Here is a 17515-nt window from a genome sequence, read left to right as displayed (position 1 = left end):
CGAGCCCGGCACCTCGGCCGCCAGCTGAGGACGGCGAGAAGGCGGTTCCTCCTTCTGCCTGATTCTCTGAGTTCTCTCGGCTTCTAACGTGCTACCTCTTTTAGGCGAATGCTGAGTTTCCAGGTTCAGCCCAGCCCAGAGCAGAGCATGGGCGTCGTCGGGGCAGGCGGCGGCTCCGCCAGCCTCGCCACCGCCACCGCCACCGCCACCGCCACCGCCACCGGCGGCATCACTCAGGCCTCGCTGAGCCCCCGCGTGCGGCGGAGACGCGCGCCCTCCGCTCCGAGTTCGCCCCTACCCCGGGGAGTCCCGGCTCCGGTGGCTGGCACCCTGCAGAGGGATTTGCTCCTCCAGGGAGGCTGGGACCTGGGGCTGGTTGTTCTCATTGCGGAGGGAGGCTTTCCCCGCTCAGGGACTTTCTGGGGGGAAACATTGTGGGCCAGCGCCAGAACTGGGGTCTTCCCTGGGCTTCCGCTTTTGCCAGACACTACACTGGTGGCCTTTTGCAGGCCTGGGACTGGAAGGAACACACCAGGCAACCGGCGCGCTCCTCCAAAAATCTGCCCTCCTCAGAGTTCATAGGGTGGGGAGCCCTTGAAGGCAGGGGAGGGACTGCGGGGGGTTTTTCTGGATCTTGCACTTCCTTCAGTTTTTACGGCATTAGCATTTGGTCATCACCGTGCCAGGTGACTTCCCACAGTCCAAAACTATCCTTACAGCCTTGGGTCTTTTGCTGTCTCATTAATGCTTCAAATGCACAAAAATCTAGAGTGAAAGCCTGAGCAGTGACTCAGGATGAGCCACTTCTCTGCCTACTGACCAGCTACGTTTCTTCAGAACCTACTTTTCCTCCTTAAGCTTCTGCTCTGGCGGGGATGAGGGTGAGGGAGCCTCAAAGCCCACCATGAACAGAGAAGCCCCACTTGTCTCTTTCCCTAACAGATTCTAAGATGCAATCTGCTTAGGGTGATTTTGCTTTTTCCTCTTTCTCTTTCTCTCTTAGCTAGCCTCAGCTCCTCAGCCACTTTCCCCCCTTTGGATCTTTCTTCCTTTGCCATTATCTCTGTGCCCCCCACCCCTCCTGCGGTGGGAGAGAGAGGGTTAAGATGTTCTGCAAATGCAGCTCGTAAAGCTGCTGGGATACATTAGAAACACATGAATATCCTGAAATACAAAGTGTCTTTAAAACCCAGGGAGGAATGTTTATCCTAATGCTGGATGGATGCAGAGAAACAGTGCCAGGGAGTAGTGCTGACAGCCTCCTTCAAGGTAAAGTGAGAGCAGGTAAATTTCATTTGCTAGTGAAAATCAAACTCGATTAAAGCCTGGTTTCTTTTTGTCCTTTTCTCTTCCAATCCTGAAAGCCCAGGGCCCCATGACCCAGGCTGGAAGCAAATACCCACCCACCCACCCCCAAAACCCACACAAATCAGCCAACCTCTCTTTCTTCAGCAGGAGGTTCCAGGGCAGCCAAAGCCCTGCAGGGCACCCTGGCCTGTACTAGGAGGTAAGAAGCCATGCCTGCCAAGGATCTGGCAAGAGAAAGGGTCTGGCAGCTTCTGGAACAAAGGCCAAGCCACTAAGCTGCCGCCTCTGATTTTGCCCATGCTGCCCACTCAGGGCTCCTACAAGGAAACCAGGAAGCCCCCAGACAGACAGCCCTCTATCCCTGCCGCCCTCTTGCTCAAGAGCCACCGCTGCCCGCTGATCCCAGTGGGTACCTTGACTTCCCCAGCCTAGCCCACAAAGGGTGTCAGGATAAAACTGCCATGTCCAGGATTCAGGTGGATGGCACCTCCCTGCAATCCTATAGGAATCCCTGAGTATGACAGACAAAAAAACAGAGAGATGGCTCAGAGGGTCAAACTCAACTAGCTGGGTGGCAAATGAGTCTCGATCTTGCCTTTAGAAAAAGAGGAAGAACACTGGGAGAGTCTGTGCTTGCTTCCTAGGGCACACGCCAGTTCTTGAGCCCTCCAACCTTTCTTTTCCCACAGAAAACCAGTTTGGTTTAGCCTGAAAGGCTAAGAGGCTAAGAAATAGTATTAAGAACCACTAATGAATCTCTTATGTCCCTGGGCAAAGGACAAGAAGGGGGAGAGATTTTCTTGCTCAGAGTAGAAATTCTAGAAACTGAGACCCAAAATTATTCACAGAGCCCATTCAAATTCTAGAAACTATCCCCGCTGAATAAATATTGGCTACAACTCAATATCTAACAAGACCTGCAGATTTAAAACCAATGAAGGCACACCAAGACGCCAATGACTTGCCTGGTAAAAAAAAAAAAAAAAAAAGTCCTTTCAAATATATATTGAGATCCAAGACCAAAAAAAAAAAAAAAAAAAGGAACAAGTAAGCTGCCTCCCTCTAAGTATCCATTTCTTGACAGTGTTTATAAGTTGATAGAAAGATATGGGGAACTAAGAAAATATCCAAATTGCTTGATCACTAGAGATCCACCACAAAGCTCAATAAATAATTCAGGAGCCGCCAAGTTTCCAGAGCAAAACCTAATGCGAGATGCAACCCAAAGTCTTCCCCCAGCGCCTCCCTCCCAGACAAACCTGCTTGTGGCTTCTCTGCAGACAAGATGAAATCTTGTCTCACCATTTTTGGTGAGGAGGGACCCAGTCGACTTTGGCAGTCCGTGGAGCTGGGGCCCTTCCTCTGCATGCAGGGCTCCGTCTCCGGTGAAGTGGGGGAGAGGGAGGGAGGAATGTGGAGCTGGCCTTGGCCGCTGTGTGCACCAGCAGCTGCGCCATGGCCAGAGGTGAGCTGGCACAGGCGCCGGCTGGTGGGGGCTCCCCGAGCTGTGTTTTCGTTTTTCTGGGTCTGGCTGGAAAACAGAAGAGGCTCCAAGCCCGGGCCAAGAGAGCAGGGTGGAGGCAGAGAAGAAGAGTCTGTAAACACCGCCCCAAAATCTCCACGAAGGCAGGGGGGGGGGGAATGCTGGGTAACCAAACAGAGCAAGAAAGAGTAATTCCAAAGGAAAAAGGAGTCAAAAGTGAGAGAAGGGAGATGGGCAGTGGGCCTTGCGGCAGCTGCCTGACTCTCCTCTCCAGGCTTGCATGGCAGTTCTCACACTGGCTAGACTGCAACTTTCAACTTGACCTTGGCCTCTAGCGGTGTCTGACCCGTATGTAAAATAGCCCTCAAGTCCTCAGGAACTGGGGCCTCGAACCCTACCCTGTCTCTTTGTCACCGTGAGTTTTACAATGCCACTTGGAGGAAGGAAGGGGGGTGATGGGGCCGGAAAGTAACACAAAAATCAAGTCCCTACAGAGGCTGGGGCAAATGTCTGCAAATGGCCATTCAGGGAGGAGGTAACCTGGAGGCAGATCAATATTTACCCCCAGCGACTAAAAAGGCAGGAGGGAAAGGGCACACTTGGGTATGTGTATGTTGGGAGGGGAGTGTCATAGACGGTTTTATTGGGCAACACTTACTTTGGTCCCAACAAACCCAGGGATCAATGCAGATAAAAGCCGGAGCCCAGCCTCATTGGTCTGGACCCTGCAGGAAAACCAGGAGCCTTAGAGAGCAGACCAGAGCAGGGAATAGGCGCTGGGGATATTTGCAACGCCCTGAGCTTCTGGCTGACTCTGCAAGCTAGGGACAGTAGGGCAGGTCCAAGCTTGGATGCTCATCAATCCACCTGGGATGAAAGGGAGTCCAGCGCTCTCCCCAAACTTGATGTTCCTACAGAACATACCCACTTTCACTTTGAAATGTATGTTTCCCCTTCTGGGCATCTGACCAGCCCACAGCCTCCACGATAGATGGGAAATGGAACTATGTAACCCCAAAGCAGCGGGACCCCCAGAATCTCTCACCGAAACATAGTGGCTGCTTGGCTCTTCCAGCACCAACACACCCCACCCTGTTCTCAGGAAAGGGTCTGCATTTCCCAGATACAGAGGAAAGGCTTCTCCAGCTGGTTCTTGGACAGAGGAGGACTGGGCACCCTCTGCAGGTTGGAGACATGCTCTTCCCATTCCTACTTGGAGGGGAAGGCATGAAGTGGTCCCACAGAGCCCCTTTCTCATGTCCCAAGATGGAGTGAAATGAGGAGTGCCCGGGGAACTTGAAGAATGAGCTCCTGGCCGAGATCTATGACGCCTCATTAGGCCCCAGAAAGGGGGCTCAAGTCCCAACCAGCACCCGGCAGTTCCTTTTAAACTCCCAGGACAGGCGGACAGGGCTGGAGATGTAGGAGCACCGGGGAACAGTGCACACGGACTGCCCCAGTCTCTGGAGGAGGAAGAGCTGTTTTGGGGGCAGAGTGTGCAACAGTCTCTATACCCGAGTGTGAGTAGGTGATCAGAGTACGCTTGAATGTGTGTGTTTGTGTGTCAGTGTGGGTGTGGGGGGGTCGTTCTGACCCTGTGGGCCTAAGTGCCAGTGTATGAAACTGCCCGCCAACGCCGCAGACCGGAACGCCGTGAGAGCCCCTAAATACGCTCCAGGCTTTCCCGCGGAACGTCCTGGGACCCTAGAGCCAGGCGCATCCGCAAGTGCCCCGCCACGGTCCCCCTGGGAAGAGCCAAATCGTGACGCTGTCGACTCCACAGGCGCTAGTGTCCACGCTAGGGTCTCACTGCAGAAAGGCTCGCGGATACCTGGAAAGAAAACAGCCTCGGAGGCCCCAGGAAAAGGCTCGGCCTGGACTACGCCCTGTTTTCGCTGCTACCCGGTCCCCGCCCGCCCGCAGTTACCTGACCTACTCCCACTGCTTCAGGTCCCAACGCCACCGCGCGCCTCCGTCCCCTCCCCGCCTAACTCCGCTCTGGGCCCCGCCGGGATGGAGCAAGGGAAGGGGAGCCGCGGGGAGGCCGCCCTTTCCCCCTGCCCACCCGCCGGGTCCTCCTCCCCGCCCCCCCCGCCCGGGTCCCCCGCCTCTCCCCGGGGTGAATGGAGAGCGGCGGCGCGGCGGGCGCTGGCGCGGGCTCTGGGGACGGCGCGGGCGGCGGCGGGGACCGCGGGTGCACGGCGCGGAGCCCGGGCTGGAGCCGCCCGCTTTGCATACGCCGTGGGCGGAGCGGGGGGGGCGGGCCAATGGGCGGCCGCCTGGCGCGACCCCGCGGGGCGCGATCCGCCCCCCTCGCTCGGGCCCCGGCCCCGCGCCGCGCGCTCTTCACTTCTTGGGGGCTTTTTAAAACAGCGCCACTGGGGTCTTCTCCATGCGGCTCGGGCTATGACAGCCTCCGTGCTCCTCCACCCCCGCTGGATCGAGCCCACCGTCATGTTTCTCTACGACAACGGCGGTGGCCTGGTGGCCGACGAGCTCAACAAGAACATGGAAGGGGCGGCGGCGGCGGCGGCGGCGGCGGCAGCGGCGGCGGCGGCCGGGGCCGGGGGCGGGGGCTTCCCCCACCCGGCGGCCGCGGCCGCGGGGGGCAACTTCTCGGTGGCGGCGGCGGCCGCGGCGGCGGCGGCGGCCGCGGCCAACCAGTGCCGCAACCTGATGGCGCATCCGGCGCCCCTGGCGCCCGGCGCCGCGGCCGCCTACAACAGCGCGCCCGGGGAGGCGCCCCCGTCGGCCGCCGCCGCCGCCGCCGCCGCCGCCGCCGCCGCTGCAGCGGCCGCCGCCGCGTCGTCCTCGGGAGGGCCCGGCCCGGCGGGCCCGGCGGGCGCCGAGGCCGCCAAGCAGTGCAGCCCCTGCTCGGCCGCGGCGCAGAGCTCGTCGGGGCCCGCGGCGCTGCCCTACGGCTATTTCGGCAGCGGCTACTACCCGTGCGCCCGCATGGGCCCGCACCCCAACGCCATCAAGTCGTGCGCGCAGCCCGCCTCGGCCGCCGCGGCCGCCGCCGCCTTCGCGGACAAGTACATGGACACCGCCGGCCCCGCGGCCGAGGAGTTCAGCTCCCGCGCCAAGGAGTTCGCCTTCTACCACCAGGGCTACGCGCCCGGGCCCTACCACCACCATCAGCCCGTGCCTGGCTACCTGGATATGCCGGTGGTGCCCGGCCTCGGGGGCCCCGGCGAGTCGCGCCACGAGCCCCTGGGTCTTCCCATGGAAAGCTACCAGCCCTGGGCGCTGCCCAACGGCTGGAACGGCCAAATGTACTGCCCCAAAGAGCAGGCGCAGCCTCCCCACCTCTGGAAGTCCACTCTGCCCGGTAAATGGCGCCCCCTTCGCAACCCCGGCCCCCCGGCCCCCCGGCTCTGCTCCAGCTTCTCTGCCGCTCGCTCCCGGGTCACCCTCCCGCCCCCTCTGCCCTCTCCCTGGCCTGTGCTGGGAGGGCTGCGGCCCCGGGCGCCGACCCCGGCTGGCTGGCGCGGCCCCGCACTGCCCCCGAGGTGGGCCGGCTCCTGTGGCTCTCCCTGGGTGAGGGATGGCGGGGAAGACGCTTGGGGGGACCCTGGCTGGCTCCCTTCTCCCTCTGCGCCCCGCCCTCCCCAGCCCTTGACATCGACTTCAGGATGGAAAATTGACCTGGAAGCGGTTTCCCAAATTGCCCGCATTCGTTCTCTCAAAAACTGGCTTCAGTGTAGAAGCATCAAGTGTTGGGGCTCGGGTGTACAGAGAGGAGTCTGGCATAAAAGTGCTGTCCCCTGAGTCTGGCGCTAAGGCGTGGGCCGCTGGGCCAGGCGGTCCAGAGAACCCAGTGTGCTGTGCGGACAGGCTGGCCCGGTTGGGGTGGTCATTGGAGCCCCAGGCGATTCCATTTCAGGGCAGGACTACCCACCCTCCCCACCGGCCCTCCAGGCTCCAGCGGAAGGCTGCACTGTGCAATGCATGGCAAAGGGCAGTTGAGCGCTGCAAGGCGGGTGGCTCAGCTCGAGCTGTCGCCCGTGTCCTGGCCTGGGTGTCCTGGTCCTTGTGTAACTTGCCTTCTTCCCTATCTTCCAGACGTGGTCTCTCATCCCTCAGACGCCAGCTCCTACAGGCGAGGGAGGAAGAAGCGCGTCCCTTACACCAAGGTGCAATTAAAAGAACTCGAACGGGAATATGCTACAAACAAATTCATTACCAAGGACAAACGGAGGCGGATATCAGCCACGACGAATCTCTCTGAGCGGCAGGTTACAATCTGGTTCCAGAACAGGAGGGTCAAAGAGAAAAAAGTCATCAACAAACTGAAGACCACTAGTTAATGGATTAAAAGTGGAACACGAGGGCAACTTGAAGAAATGTTTCAGAACTCGCTGCTTTGCCCAGATAATGAACACAATGCTTAATAATAATAATTGAAGAATGGGAAAGAGAAAGAGAAAGACACTGGCATTTTGCTTTCCTAAGGGGGACCTCTTTCTCCTTGGTGGAATCTACAACTCTTTTAAAACTTTATTCTAAGAAAAGGTAAAGACTTCCAGTTCTCCCGCCAACCCCACCAGACCGTTAAATGACAAACTCTAGAGTCAAACGTCAACCCCCAAATACGCAATTTCAGATAAGTTACGCATTTACTGAAATCTTGTAAGTATTTATGTGACCATACTATTTCAGGATACTGTGTTATGTGGTAATAATCCAAAAGTTGGGTTACAAAAGCAAGAGGCTGTTGTAAACATCTGTTTGTCCTTGGGTCGCCATTGCCATCCCCTTTGCATGTTAAGTGACTGCTCAGGTAAATCTTAGTGAAATTCATACCATTGTTGTATATTCTGCAAAACGCCCTATGTATAGGTTTAGAGGGGGGAGAGAGAAGAAGGTACTGAAATAATGATCTTGGGCTATTTACAGTGAAGGAAGAAAGGGAGAGAAAGCTTTTCCGAGGATCATTGGTCTTGGTAGTAAATACAACCAGCTGAGCCTTTAAGGCTACAAGGGAACCCCAGGTTGGGAATGTCCTTCTGACAATAATTTTAAATTGCTTATAACGAGCATATTTTGTGGCATTTGGATTATATTTCCTGCTCAATATCATTTACTTTCCGAAGAATTTAATGACTTTAAAAAAAATAGTTAAAGCATCAGCTGTTTCATAGAATTCACTTTATCAGATCTCCTGAGAGGTCCACCCCGACATGGTGAACTTTGGTTTGAAAAGAATTCATGTTTCATTTAAATTGGTATTACCAAATATTTACCAAGCATTTTGCTGAAGAGTAATTTTGCTTTCTGATTTCTTAGAAGACTCAGAACAGAAATCCATTCCCCGAAACATTTAGATGTTTACATTCTATATTTTGATCTATTAAAGGATTAGTATTTTTTCCTTGTTTATTGTGTTATAAGATTACATTAGGAAGTTTAGGGATTCATCTTTACAGCACATTTTAATCAAGCAATTATTTCAACCAGCACATTCATTTTGTTCACATTCACTATAAAATGCTATCTTGTAAATAAAGACATTCAGCACACTGTGAAAATGTATTTGTGCACCTGCTTTTCAAACATTTCTACTAAAAATAATAATTAAAAAGAACCTTAGATCTGTAGATAGTGATATAGAAGTATTAATTATGATAATAAAATAGTCACTGCCATTGAAATCTGAAGGAAATACTCTTTATTTTCCTATGCTAAGTGTGCACTGTACAGAAAGAAAAGGAGCAGGTTTGTCCTATACAGACTGAGGATCATTCTTTTCTGTTATTCAACCTTTTTTTCACTACAATTTTTTTAAAGCGAAAGGAGAAATCCCTCATAACTAAAATGCTAAAAAATTTAGATAAGTGCTTCAAGAGAGTTAAAGTGTTAGGCATCCTGAAAAGGAGAAAGAAGAAAGGAGGAAGAGATAGTATAAATTCCCAGGCTCACTGCGGAAAATGAAAACCAGTTGTTTAGTATCAGTGATGCCCAGGCTGTTGTATTTTAAAATCTGCTCTTGGGTCTGCATGTGTCTGAAAAGGCAGGTTTTGATATTTGTTGAAATGACAGGACTAGGAAAGGCCTTAAACCTTGACCTTGACGAAAAAAGACAATTTGTGACCTTGACTTTTGACAGCTCATGAATTGGCCTCGGCTGGATTAGTAGATCAAGGGCGCCACCTCGCGTTGACAAGCTTCCTTGTAATTCTTCAGCTTCAAGGGAATCCAAAGGTCTTACCTCCTTGACTCCTTGTTTTAGAGATTTAGTACTCATTTCTTTGGCTCCAGATGGAACAAATTTGAATATATGTAAGTTATACATGTGCCTGTATATATGTGAATATATATTATATATGTGTATACATGTATACATTTGCATATCGGTGCTCGTGTGTGCTTGTATATATATTTGTAGAATCTGTACAGATAATAGTGTCACTAATTACTGATGACCCAGGATGTTGTAATTTAAGGTGATTTCTAGAGTTGAGGTACAAAATGTACTTTACATGATGAAGTTTTGCTCCTTTTCTTTAGTGGCCAAGTTTGATTTGTCTTCACAGTGCTTGCTCTGCCTCAGATTTCTGCAGATCTGCTTTAAAGCTGTACACTTTTGTTACAGTCTAAAAGGTGTTCTTAAATAACCACTTTCCTGGCCCTCACCCTCCAAGGTGGTCTACCATCCTAATTAGAGCTATAGGAGAGTCTATACGGCAAATAAAAAGTTTCAGATGCCTTGCTAACTCTAGAGTTCTAGAGTTACATTTCAGAAATTCGAAGAAACTCACCTCTTAAGAGGTCAGTATGGAGAGCTTAAAGATCTCATATCTACAAAATGACCATAATATGGATGCAGAAGGAGAGTTATTCTGGATAACTCAGAGCCGAGTGCTGCTCTTGGGTGGTGTGCAATCTTATACCGGAGCTTGTGAAGCTGCCATTTGATTTGTGGAAGAAATAGATACATTTAATATTAACAATCACCATCAAAACTATAATAAATATTATATCTACTACTTATTGACCCCCCAGCAACACATCAGGTGCTGTGTTTAGAGTCATAAATAATACATGTGTACGCTTTATATTTAATATACACTTAAGGTAATGTGTTTTTGTCAAACCCATGCTATACACACACATATATATAGTATATATATATATACTATATATATGTTGGTGGAACCAGGAGCCTTAGGATGCAGAACTTTGAAATGAGGTTAATTTTATCTTTATGGTAGAGAAAAGTAATCGTGAACCAAAAAACCATATTCATCATTTTGTGGGGAAAAAAATATTGGTTAGAAACCTGGCTGACGGAAACCTCCCCAACCCGAAGACTTAGAGCTTCTTTATAGATGGTGAATTATAGAGTCTCTAAAGCTATCTCAGGAACAGCATGGCCTTGAAAACATACCCATGGAATGGTCTTGTGAAGTGCAATCCAGTTTCGCTGTCCTGAAAGTGGATTTTCACTCCACTTGTGGAAACAAATGAAAATGATGCTTCAGATCAAGCTCCCTACATCGTGTGCCACAGCACTCCCTTTCTAAATGAGCTGCCATCAAGCCAAAGTAACAACTTTCTCCCTAAATGTTTAAAGTGGTGGAAAATCCCCTCAAAGCTGGATCATACTGTGTGTTTACGGAACAGCTCCAAAGGGGACTCTTCTGTTGACGGGGGATATTTTTCTTTAGATGTAAGAAATATTCTGAGCCTCAGGCCTAGGAAGGAGGCCAACAGCAGCTCTGCAGCCGGGATACCGCCCCTTCCACAACCCATCGCAGGAACTCTGGGTAAAGTAGTAGTTTTCTTTTTTTTCCTCTTTGGTTTTTGAAGCTAATGACAGAAGATATTGCAAGGGTTTTTTTACCCCCTCTGCTCTAAAATGGCTGTTGATGATGTCGATCTTATCTAACTCCCCCCCCCTTTTAAAAATTCCCATGGATCTACCAGATAACCTGAAGCAAGCAATGGATTATGATGGCTCCCTAATGCCCAAATAGCAATTAATCTAAACCTGTAGATAAAAAGACATCCAAGAGGATTCCGGCCACCATATAGGAATAACACTGGACACCAGGACAGTGTTGCTGAATAGCTGATTCAGATTTTTTTTTCCTAAAAGGGAAACTTTTTCTGAACAAGAAACTATAAATACGGAAACAGCTAGACATCATTTTCCTTTATTAAATTTGCAAAGATTTTTAATCCTGTAATGGCCTACCATTTAAAAAATTGTAAATGTGGGACTTTAAAAAAAATACACACACCACTTTTTCCATATGCTCTTAATTCTGTCAAATTTATTAAGGTATTTGAAGTGGATGATTGTAAAATGTCACTTTGCATTTAACTACTATTTATGCCTGATGCAGAACTGAAGCCATCCGTTTACATTGTTAAAAAAAAAAAAAACAGAAGCCATAATTTTTAAAGAAAGGGGGGAAATTATTCTTTTTTTAAAAAAAAAAACTCAACCTAATTGAAGTGTTTTCTTAAAAAAATCACGAGGCAGGGAAATTCAGCTGAGAGTGACACATATGCGTGCGGGTCGCTAATGACACAGATTTCACCGTATAATATGTGTGCAGATTACACCCCGCTGCGTGTGTTTGGAGGGTTCGGTGAAGATGCGGCGTCTCGCTTCCCCTCTACGAACTCCGGAGTTTCGGAGCGGAGACCAAGGCCGTCCGGGACTGCTAAGCCCCAGACCTGGTGCGTTCAGAGGCGCCCCTCCGGATTCGCGGACCTCTACGGGGGAGACGCGGGGGGCTTCCTGATTTATGCGCATTCCTTTAAAGTTGATCGAATGCGTGTCAGCAGCCCAAGACCTGGAGAATCAGAGAAATGTGCAGCAAGTAGCTCACATCCCATTTTTCATAAGCAATGATGTAGCGTTATCCAAGCGGTCTGGGGGAGATTTATGCCTCGATTTTAGGACCCGCACACAATCATTAAGTTTTCATCTGCTAGGCCGCCGGGTAAATAACAGCCGGCCTCGTTCTTTAGGAAAACACCCGCTTTCCGATCGGCCGCTGCAACCACCCTCGCACGTCTGCCTCGCGCCGCCCAACGCCTGAGAGGTGTTTGCTATTTTTAATCCGGTTTTAAAGGGAAGAAGAAAAGACGCTGGCACGGGGGGAAAAAAAGAAAGAAAAAATCCCTCCATGAAAGCAGCTAAGGCCTTGTCACAGCTGATTTCACTTGTGCCCGGCTCCGTCGCGCCGCTGGGGGCTGGATCCACCCCGCAGAAAGATGCTCGGGCCGCGGTGGGCGGCGGCGCGGGCGCGGGCGCGGGCGCGGGGCGCGGGGCGCGGGGGCGGCCGAGCCCGGGGCGCGCGGCTGCGGGAGGGGCGCAGCCTGAGGTCGCGCCCCCGGGCAGAGGCGAGGCTCGGAAGTCCTCCCTGCTTCCAAACGAACCGTCTGCACAAAATGGAGGCTCGAGCCCTAGCAGAGCCGGCCTGGCTCGCGAGGCCTGTGTGCGCGAGGAGGAGCGGCGCAGGAGGCCTGGCCGGGTCGAGGCCCGCGCCGGGCGGACCCGGGAGGGCCCAGCGGCCCCCCGCGCCGGGCAGTCGCCCCGCAGCTGCAGGCTGACGTCACGGTCGCCCCAGGGCGGCCCGAGCCGGCCTCCCCAGGCGTTATTTGATGAGGACAGGCCGATTCAAACGAACGTGCTGTGCGGGTGCCCGCTTGTCCGCCCCGCCCCGCCCTCCCCGAGAGGATAATCGGGTATTTAATCTCTCCCGGTCTTAATTCTTGGCAGCGTGGAAGGTGGTTTGCACGGGAAATAAAACTTGACAGGAGCATTTTCTCTAAAAGGGGTTCTGCGACGGGCTGAAAAGAAACCGTGTTTTTCTCCACCAAATACTTCCGCTTTCTGAGCCCCCCGGGCGGAGGGGTGGGGTGACATCCGAGGGAGCGAGAGCGAGCTGGGCACGCAGGACCGCGCCGTGGACCGCGCTGCGGACGCTCCGGGCAGCGCCGGTCTCCGCCCGGGCCTGGGGCTGGGCCTGGGCCTGGGCCTGGGCCTGGGCCTGGGCCTGGGCCTGGGCCGGGAAGCGGCCTCGGGCCTCGCCGCGTCCAGCGCCTCTGCCGCTCGGCTCGGCCGTAGCCCCGGCGCCGTCCGCAGCCGGGAGCCAGGACCCCGCTCGCCCGGGAAGCTGGCACCGGCAGGGGCCGGGTGGGCACCCACAGGAGCACCCTGGCATTGGCCAAGGGCGCGTGGGGTCAAGCGAGAGAAGAGGGCGCTGGGGAGGGCCCTGCACCGCTTGGCTTTGGCTCTGAGCCTTTTAGCCAAGGGGAGCTGGGGACCAGAGCTGGCCAAAGAGGTGGTGAGAGCGCTGCTGGGGGCTTTGTTTCGGCTGCGGGGCTGCAGATCCTGCACAAAACGGAGGGGGCACGGGGTGAGCGGCGCAGCATGCGTGGGTTGTCCGGGCTGCTATTGGGTGGGAGAAGCCGCAGACAGCGGAATCCCCTCCCGGCCGCTCAGAGAGCGCCCTCCCCTCGCGCCGCAAAGGTCAAGTCCTCGGCACCAGGGCCGCTCCACGGTCAGGGCCGCGCGGACGCGGGAAGGCGCCGCAGGACCCACACTTGGCCGCCTGCAAACGGGTTCCGATTGCCCGGGCTCTCGGACCGGAGGCAGGGGCTCCTGCCTGGCTTCCTACGCCGTCGCTCCCAGCCCTACTGAAAAGGAGTTCCCGCAGCCAGGGTTGGCCCCGGCTAAGTCCCCGTCGAATCCTAGAAGAGCGGGTCCAGGAGACTTCGGAGCCCGCGGAGGCCTAGCCCGGGCGAGAGGCAGCGCCCGCAAGCTCAGGAGAGACGGTGTGGCTGGATCGGAGTTCTGGGCTCCGGCAGAAGCAAGGGACCGGCAGGGCCAGAATAGGATAGGGGAGCAAGGATCCTGCTGGGAACCTCTCTTAAGGTACTTGGGTTCACATCTGCTCCTTCAAGTGCACGCTGATGCTTTGTGCACTTGGATGCTCTTCTTCTCCTGCCTAAAATCTAGGCCAAGAAATGAGGTGCACTCTGCCAAAGGTAAAAGTCCCTGACTCCCGGGTGGGGGGCCGGTGGAGGGGGGGGGAACAAACCCACTCACTGTGCCCTGGATGGGTGGGAGCCCCTGCCGTCTGCCCTAAGCCTGCCTGCAGCAGGTCACATATCAGGCCCAGTGGTAAACAAATAGCTTAAGCGGGGTCTGCCCTGAACGCCTTGCTCCAGGTGATTCAAAAAGGCCCTGCAAAGGAGTTCATCTTTTTTTTTTTTTTTTGCACGGAAGACAGAAAAGCTGAGCTTTATCCCTAGAACTGCATGGGTGGAGCAGGGCTTGAGGAGACACTAACTGGAGGAATTCTCCATGGATAGGTACCATCACAGAACTGCCTGGAAGGGCATGTAGGGGAGACTCCTAGGGCAGGGTTGCACTGGGCATGGGCTCTCTTTTTTCAAGTCTGAAATGTGAGCTATGGATTGCCACTGAGTAGAAATGGAGGAGCCTGGGGAACTGCCCTAGGAGGCAGCTGGAGCTTGGGGCATGGAGGCTTCCCGTGAGCCACAGCTGAGGGCTAGGGCTGGCCTTCTGGTTGGGCCGCCCTCTTTTGTCCTCTTTATTGCAGATACCCTTGGCTGCAGAAACCCGTCTGGGCCGAAGTTTCTGGGAGAATGGAAAGCAGACGCTGTGAACCAGGGCTTTGTCCTTCAAAGTTTCCCCTACTCCATTTGCTCCCATGTGATGGGGGGGAGGATTTTTTTTTTTTTTAATGAACCCACCGCAACATAAAAATAAAAATAGTTTTTCTCAAAGGAAGTAACTCTCTCCCATCAGTTTGGGACCCACTAAACTAAATATAACTAGATCGCTAGGGTGTCTGAGACTCTCAGTTACGCCCTATGCCCCACTCTTCTGTGGCCAAGGGAAGGATGCGGACTTCTTCAGATGTTTAGGGACCTTGGAAGATTGAATCTGTGAGTCAGATGAGAACCAACCATAAGATCAAGTTCAAGGCATTACCTGTTCCTGTGCTTTAGGGGAGGGTAGAGGAGCTTGTGGACAGGAGAGTGCCTGGCCAAGCCAAGGGGATAAGTTAGCCGCTGCCTCCACCTTGTAGTGAAGAGAGGGTGTCCTGATATTTCATTGAGCCTCAGTCCTGCCTCTGGACAGCGCCTGGAAATGTGATAGATTGGCCATGATCTGCTGATAGGCTTTCTTGAAAACAAATACTGGGAGGTGCTTTGGGCTCTCCCAGACAACCCATTACCCAGAATCACCATGGAAGACAGATGCACCTCCAGACACCTCCCACGTGGAAGGAGACAGCCCCTAAATAAAAGCCTGACCTGCAACTCCAGGGAAGAGTCCGTGGCTGTTTCTACCCTGGGCCACCAGTTGCCCTTTGCACCTGTGTGCATATGGTCACTGGGGTTGAAGTAGTCTTCTGTGGAGCTTTCCAGAAATAGGTGTGACATTTAGGGACAGAGGTAGCTAGGGGCTCAATCCAACAAGAAAAGGCAAAAAAAGTTGGTGCCCTAAGCCATCCCTAGATAAATGACTGTAGATCTTCGTGAGTGAGTTTTGGTTTGTCCGGTGGGCCTAACCCCTCCCAGGCTGGCTGCCATCCAGGAACCAGGTCCAAGAAGAGAAGGAGGGAGTATTGGTGAGAGAGAGAAAGAGAGAGAGAGAAAGGACACGGTGGAGCCTTGGAAAGAGTGTTCAGAAGAATGAGGTAAGAGCATCTAGTTCAGGTCCCTGGTGGAGGCCTAAACCTGGTGTGTGTTGGGGGGGTCAGTAGCCTAACAGCCCTCTTTCTCTGCGCTTGAGTGTTGGTGCCCTTCCAGTGGCACCTCAGGTCTTGCTCAGCGTAGGAGAGGCATCAGAAAAGGCAGAAGGCTGCAGAAGGGGAGACTCCACTGGCAAAAAAAAGGATGATGGGGAAACAGGCGAGCAGGAGCTGCAGGGAGACAGGCTCAGCTAAGGAGGGAATGTGGTGAGAGGGCAGCCTGGTATTGGCACTCACAGTATTGACAACATGCCGAGGAGTCAAGAAGCTGCAAGTGCTGGCATTGGGGATTCTAAGATTTGGAGCTCAATAAGCCAGTCCCAGTGCCTGGGCAAGCACCAAGAACTTAAAGAGGGCAGCCCAGCAGCAGTACCAGTGGGGTTGGGAACCCCAGAGTCTGGAGTTGCTCCCTGCCCACTGCTCTGTTCTCCCTCAGAGTGAGCAGGTGTTAAGCTGCCTATCAAGTGACAGTCCTTTCAGCTCATGCCCCTCAAATGATTGCGCTAGAAACGCCCCCAGGATGACAACCCCAGGTGAAAGAGCCTCGAATTGCCCTGGTCCACACTGCACCAAGGCTACCCTGCCTGGGCACTGCCAGCAGGCACCCTTCTGCTACAAAAAGAAGTGGAGGCGGCAGTGCTGGGCAGAGGCACCTGGACACAATTTATTCCAGTATCTTGCCCAGGAAGGTGGGTGGAGAGCAGGACGCAGGAGTCATCCCCACCAGAGCGCACTCAGCCCGAGCAAGGAGGATCCGGGAGGTGCTGCCGAACCCCTCATCCACCCCCCCACCCCCAATTTAGGGCCAAATCAAATGGAGCCTTGCAAAGGCTTGGTCTGCTTTGCTGAGCAAATCGCCTCGTTAGCCGTTTCCGCTTGACAAGGCAGGCGCGGGCGCCAGCCTTCTCCTCTCCGGGTGGCCATCTCCAAACGCTGCTTGGGGAGCGACAGGGCCCGGCCCTGCGAGGGCTGCTTAGACCTTGAAGTTTGGAAAAACAACAAGAAGAGATTGAAAAGGCTCCCTCCCTTCTCCGCAGACACACACGCACCGTCAGGCCGCCGCCACTTCCTGCCTTTGTTTTTCTTCCTCCAAAACATTTTTGGCCTTTTGCATTAGCTGCCGTGGGGCTCTAGGTGGAGGATAAAGGGAAATACATGCTGAAGACTGTTTTCTGGAGATGGCCCCCTCGCTGCGGAGCTCCTGAGAAAGAACAGTTCATGGGCAACCAGTCGCCAGGGCCAATGTCAGAGCCTTGCCGCTTGATCTCTTCAAGAAATGAGACCCGGACTTGGCTTTGCAGGGTGGCCTTAGCACCGGTCAGGTCTTCCCCTGAGCCGGGTGAGCTCAGTTCGGCGGTTGGGCCTCCTGCAAAGCGGAGGAGTCCGTTGGGCTTAGAGCAAAGTCAAAACCGAGGCGCTGCAGCTCTGCCTCTCCACCTTCCCAGATTTGGTCTGATCCTTAGATCTGAGACCATCCCCAACTACCCACCCCCCCACCCTCCACCCCCCGCTGCCACCGCCACCGCCACCGCCACCCAGAACATTCACTCTGCCAGTACATTCCAAGCAAGAGGGGCAGGAGCGGGCAAAGCTGGGAACGGTACTTAGCCTTGGGGACCTGAGCACCCCCTCCTGTCTCTGCTGGGGAAGTAAAAGCATTCACCACACCAGGCGTTTTCTGTTCTCCTGGCATCAAAAGCCTTTCCCTTCATCCATCTTCACTACAGCACCCCCACACACACCCTCTTCCAGCCTGCATGTCCCTCTTGGCACCCCGCACTGGTACAGCCTTCTGAACTGCCCTGCCGACTGCTTTGGGGGAGCCTTCCTCCACCCCAGCCTCTCCTCGGAAATTTGCCTTTGTCTCCTGCAGACACCCATGGGATCCAGACCTGCTGGCACCCTCCCGGCTTGGCTCTCAAGGACATGGGAGGCATCGATCATGCAGAACAGCATATATCCCATACTGACCTTT

General features: G+C 53.8%; 1 protein-coding gene across 1 annotated transcript; it reads left to right on the top strand.

The window, feature by feature from the left end:
- Positions 1-5168: 5168 nt before the first annotated feature.
- HOXA13 (homeobox A13) lies at positions 5169-9862 on the top strand. Its single transcript, XM_072762726.1, has 2 exons — positions 5169-6122; positions 6857-9862. Exons 1-2 carry the CDS (start codon positions 5198-5200, stop codon positions 7099-7101), a joined length of 1170 nt encoding a protein of 389 aa, XP_072618827.1. The 5' UTR covers positions 5169-5197; the 3' UTR covers positions 7102-9862.
- Positions 9863-17515: the final 7653 nt, after the last annotated feature.

The sequence above is a fragment of the Vulpes vulpes genome, chromosome 7, assembly GCF_048418805.1.
Source record: "Vulpes vulpes isolate BD-2025 chromosome 7, VulVul3, whole genome shotgun sequence".
Taxonomy (NCBI): Eukaryota; Metazoa; Chordata; class Mammalia; order Carnivora; family Canidae; genus Vulpes; species Vulpes vulpes.
Note: the sequence above shows the minus strand (reverse complement) of the source record. Positions and strands in the feature narration are given on the sequence as shown.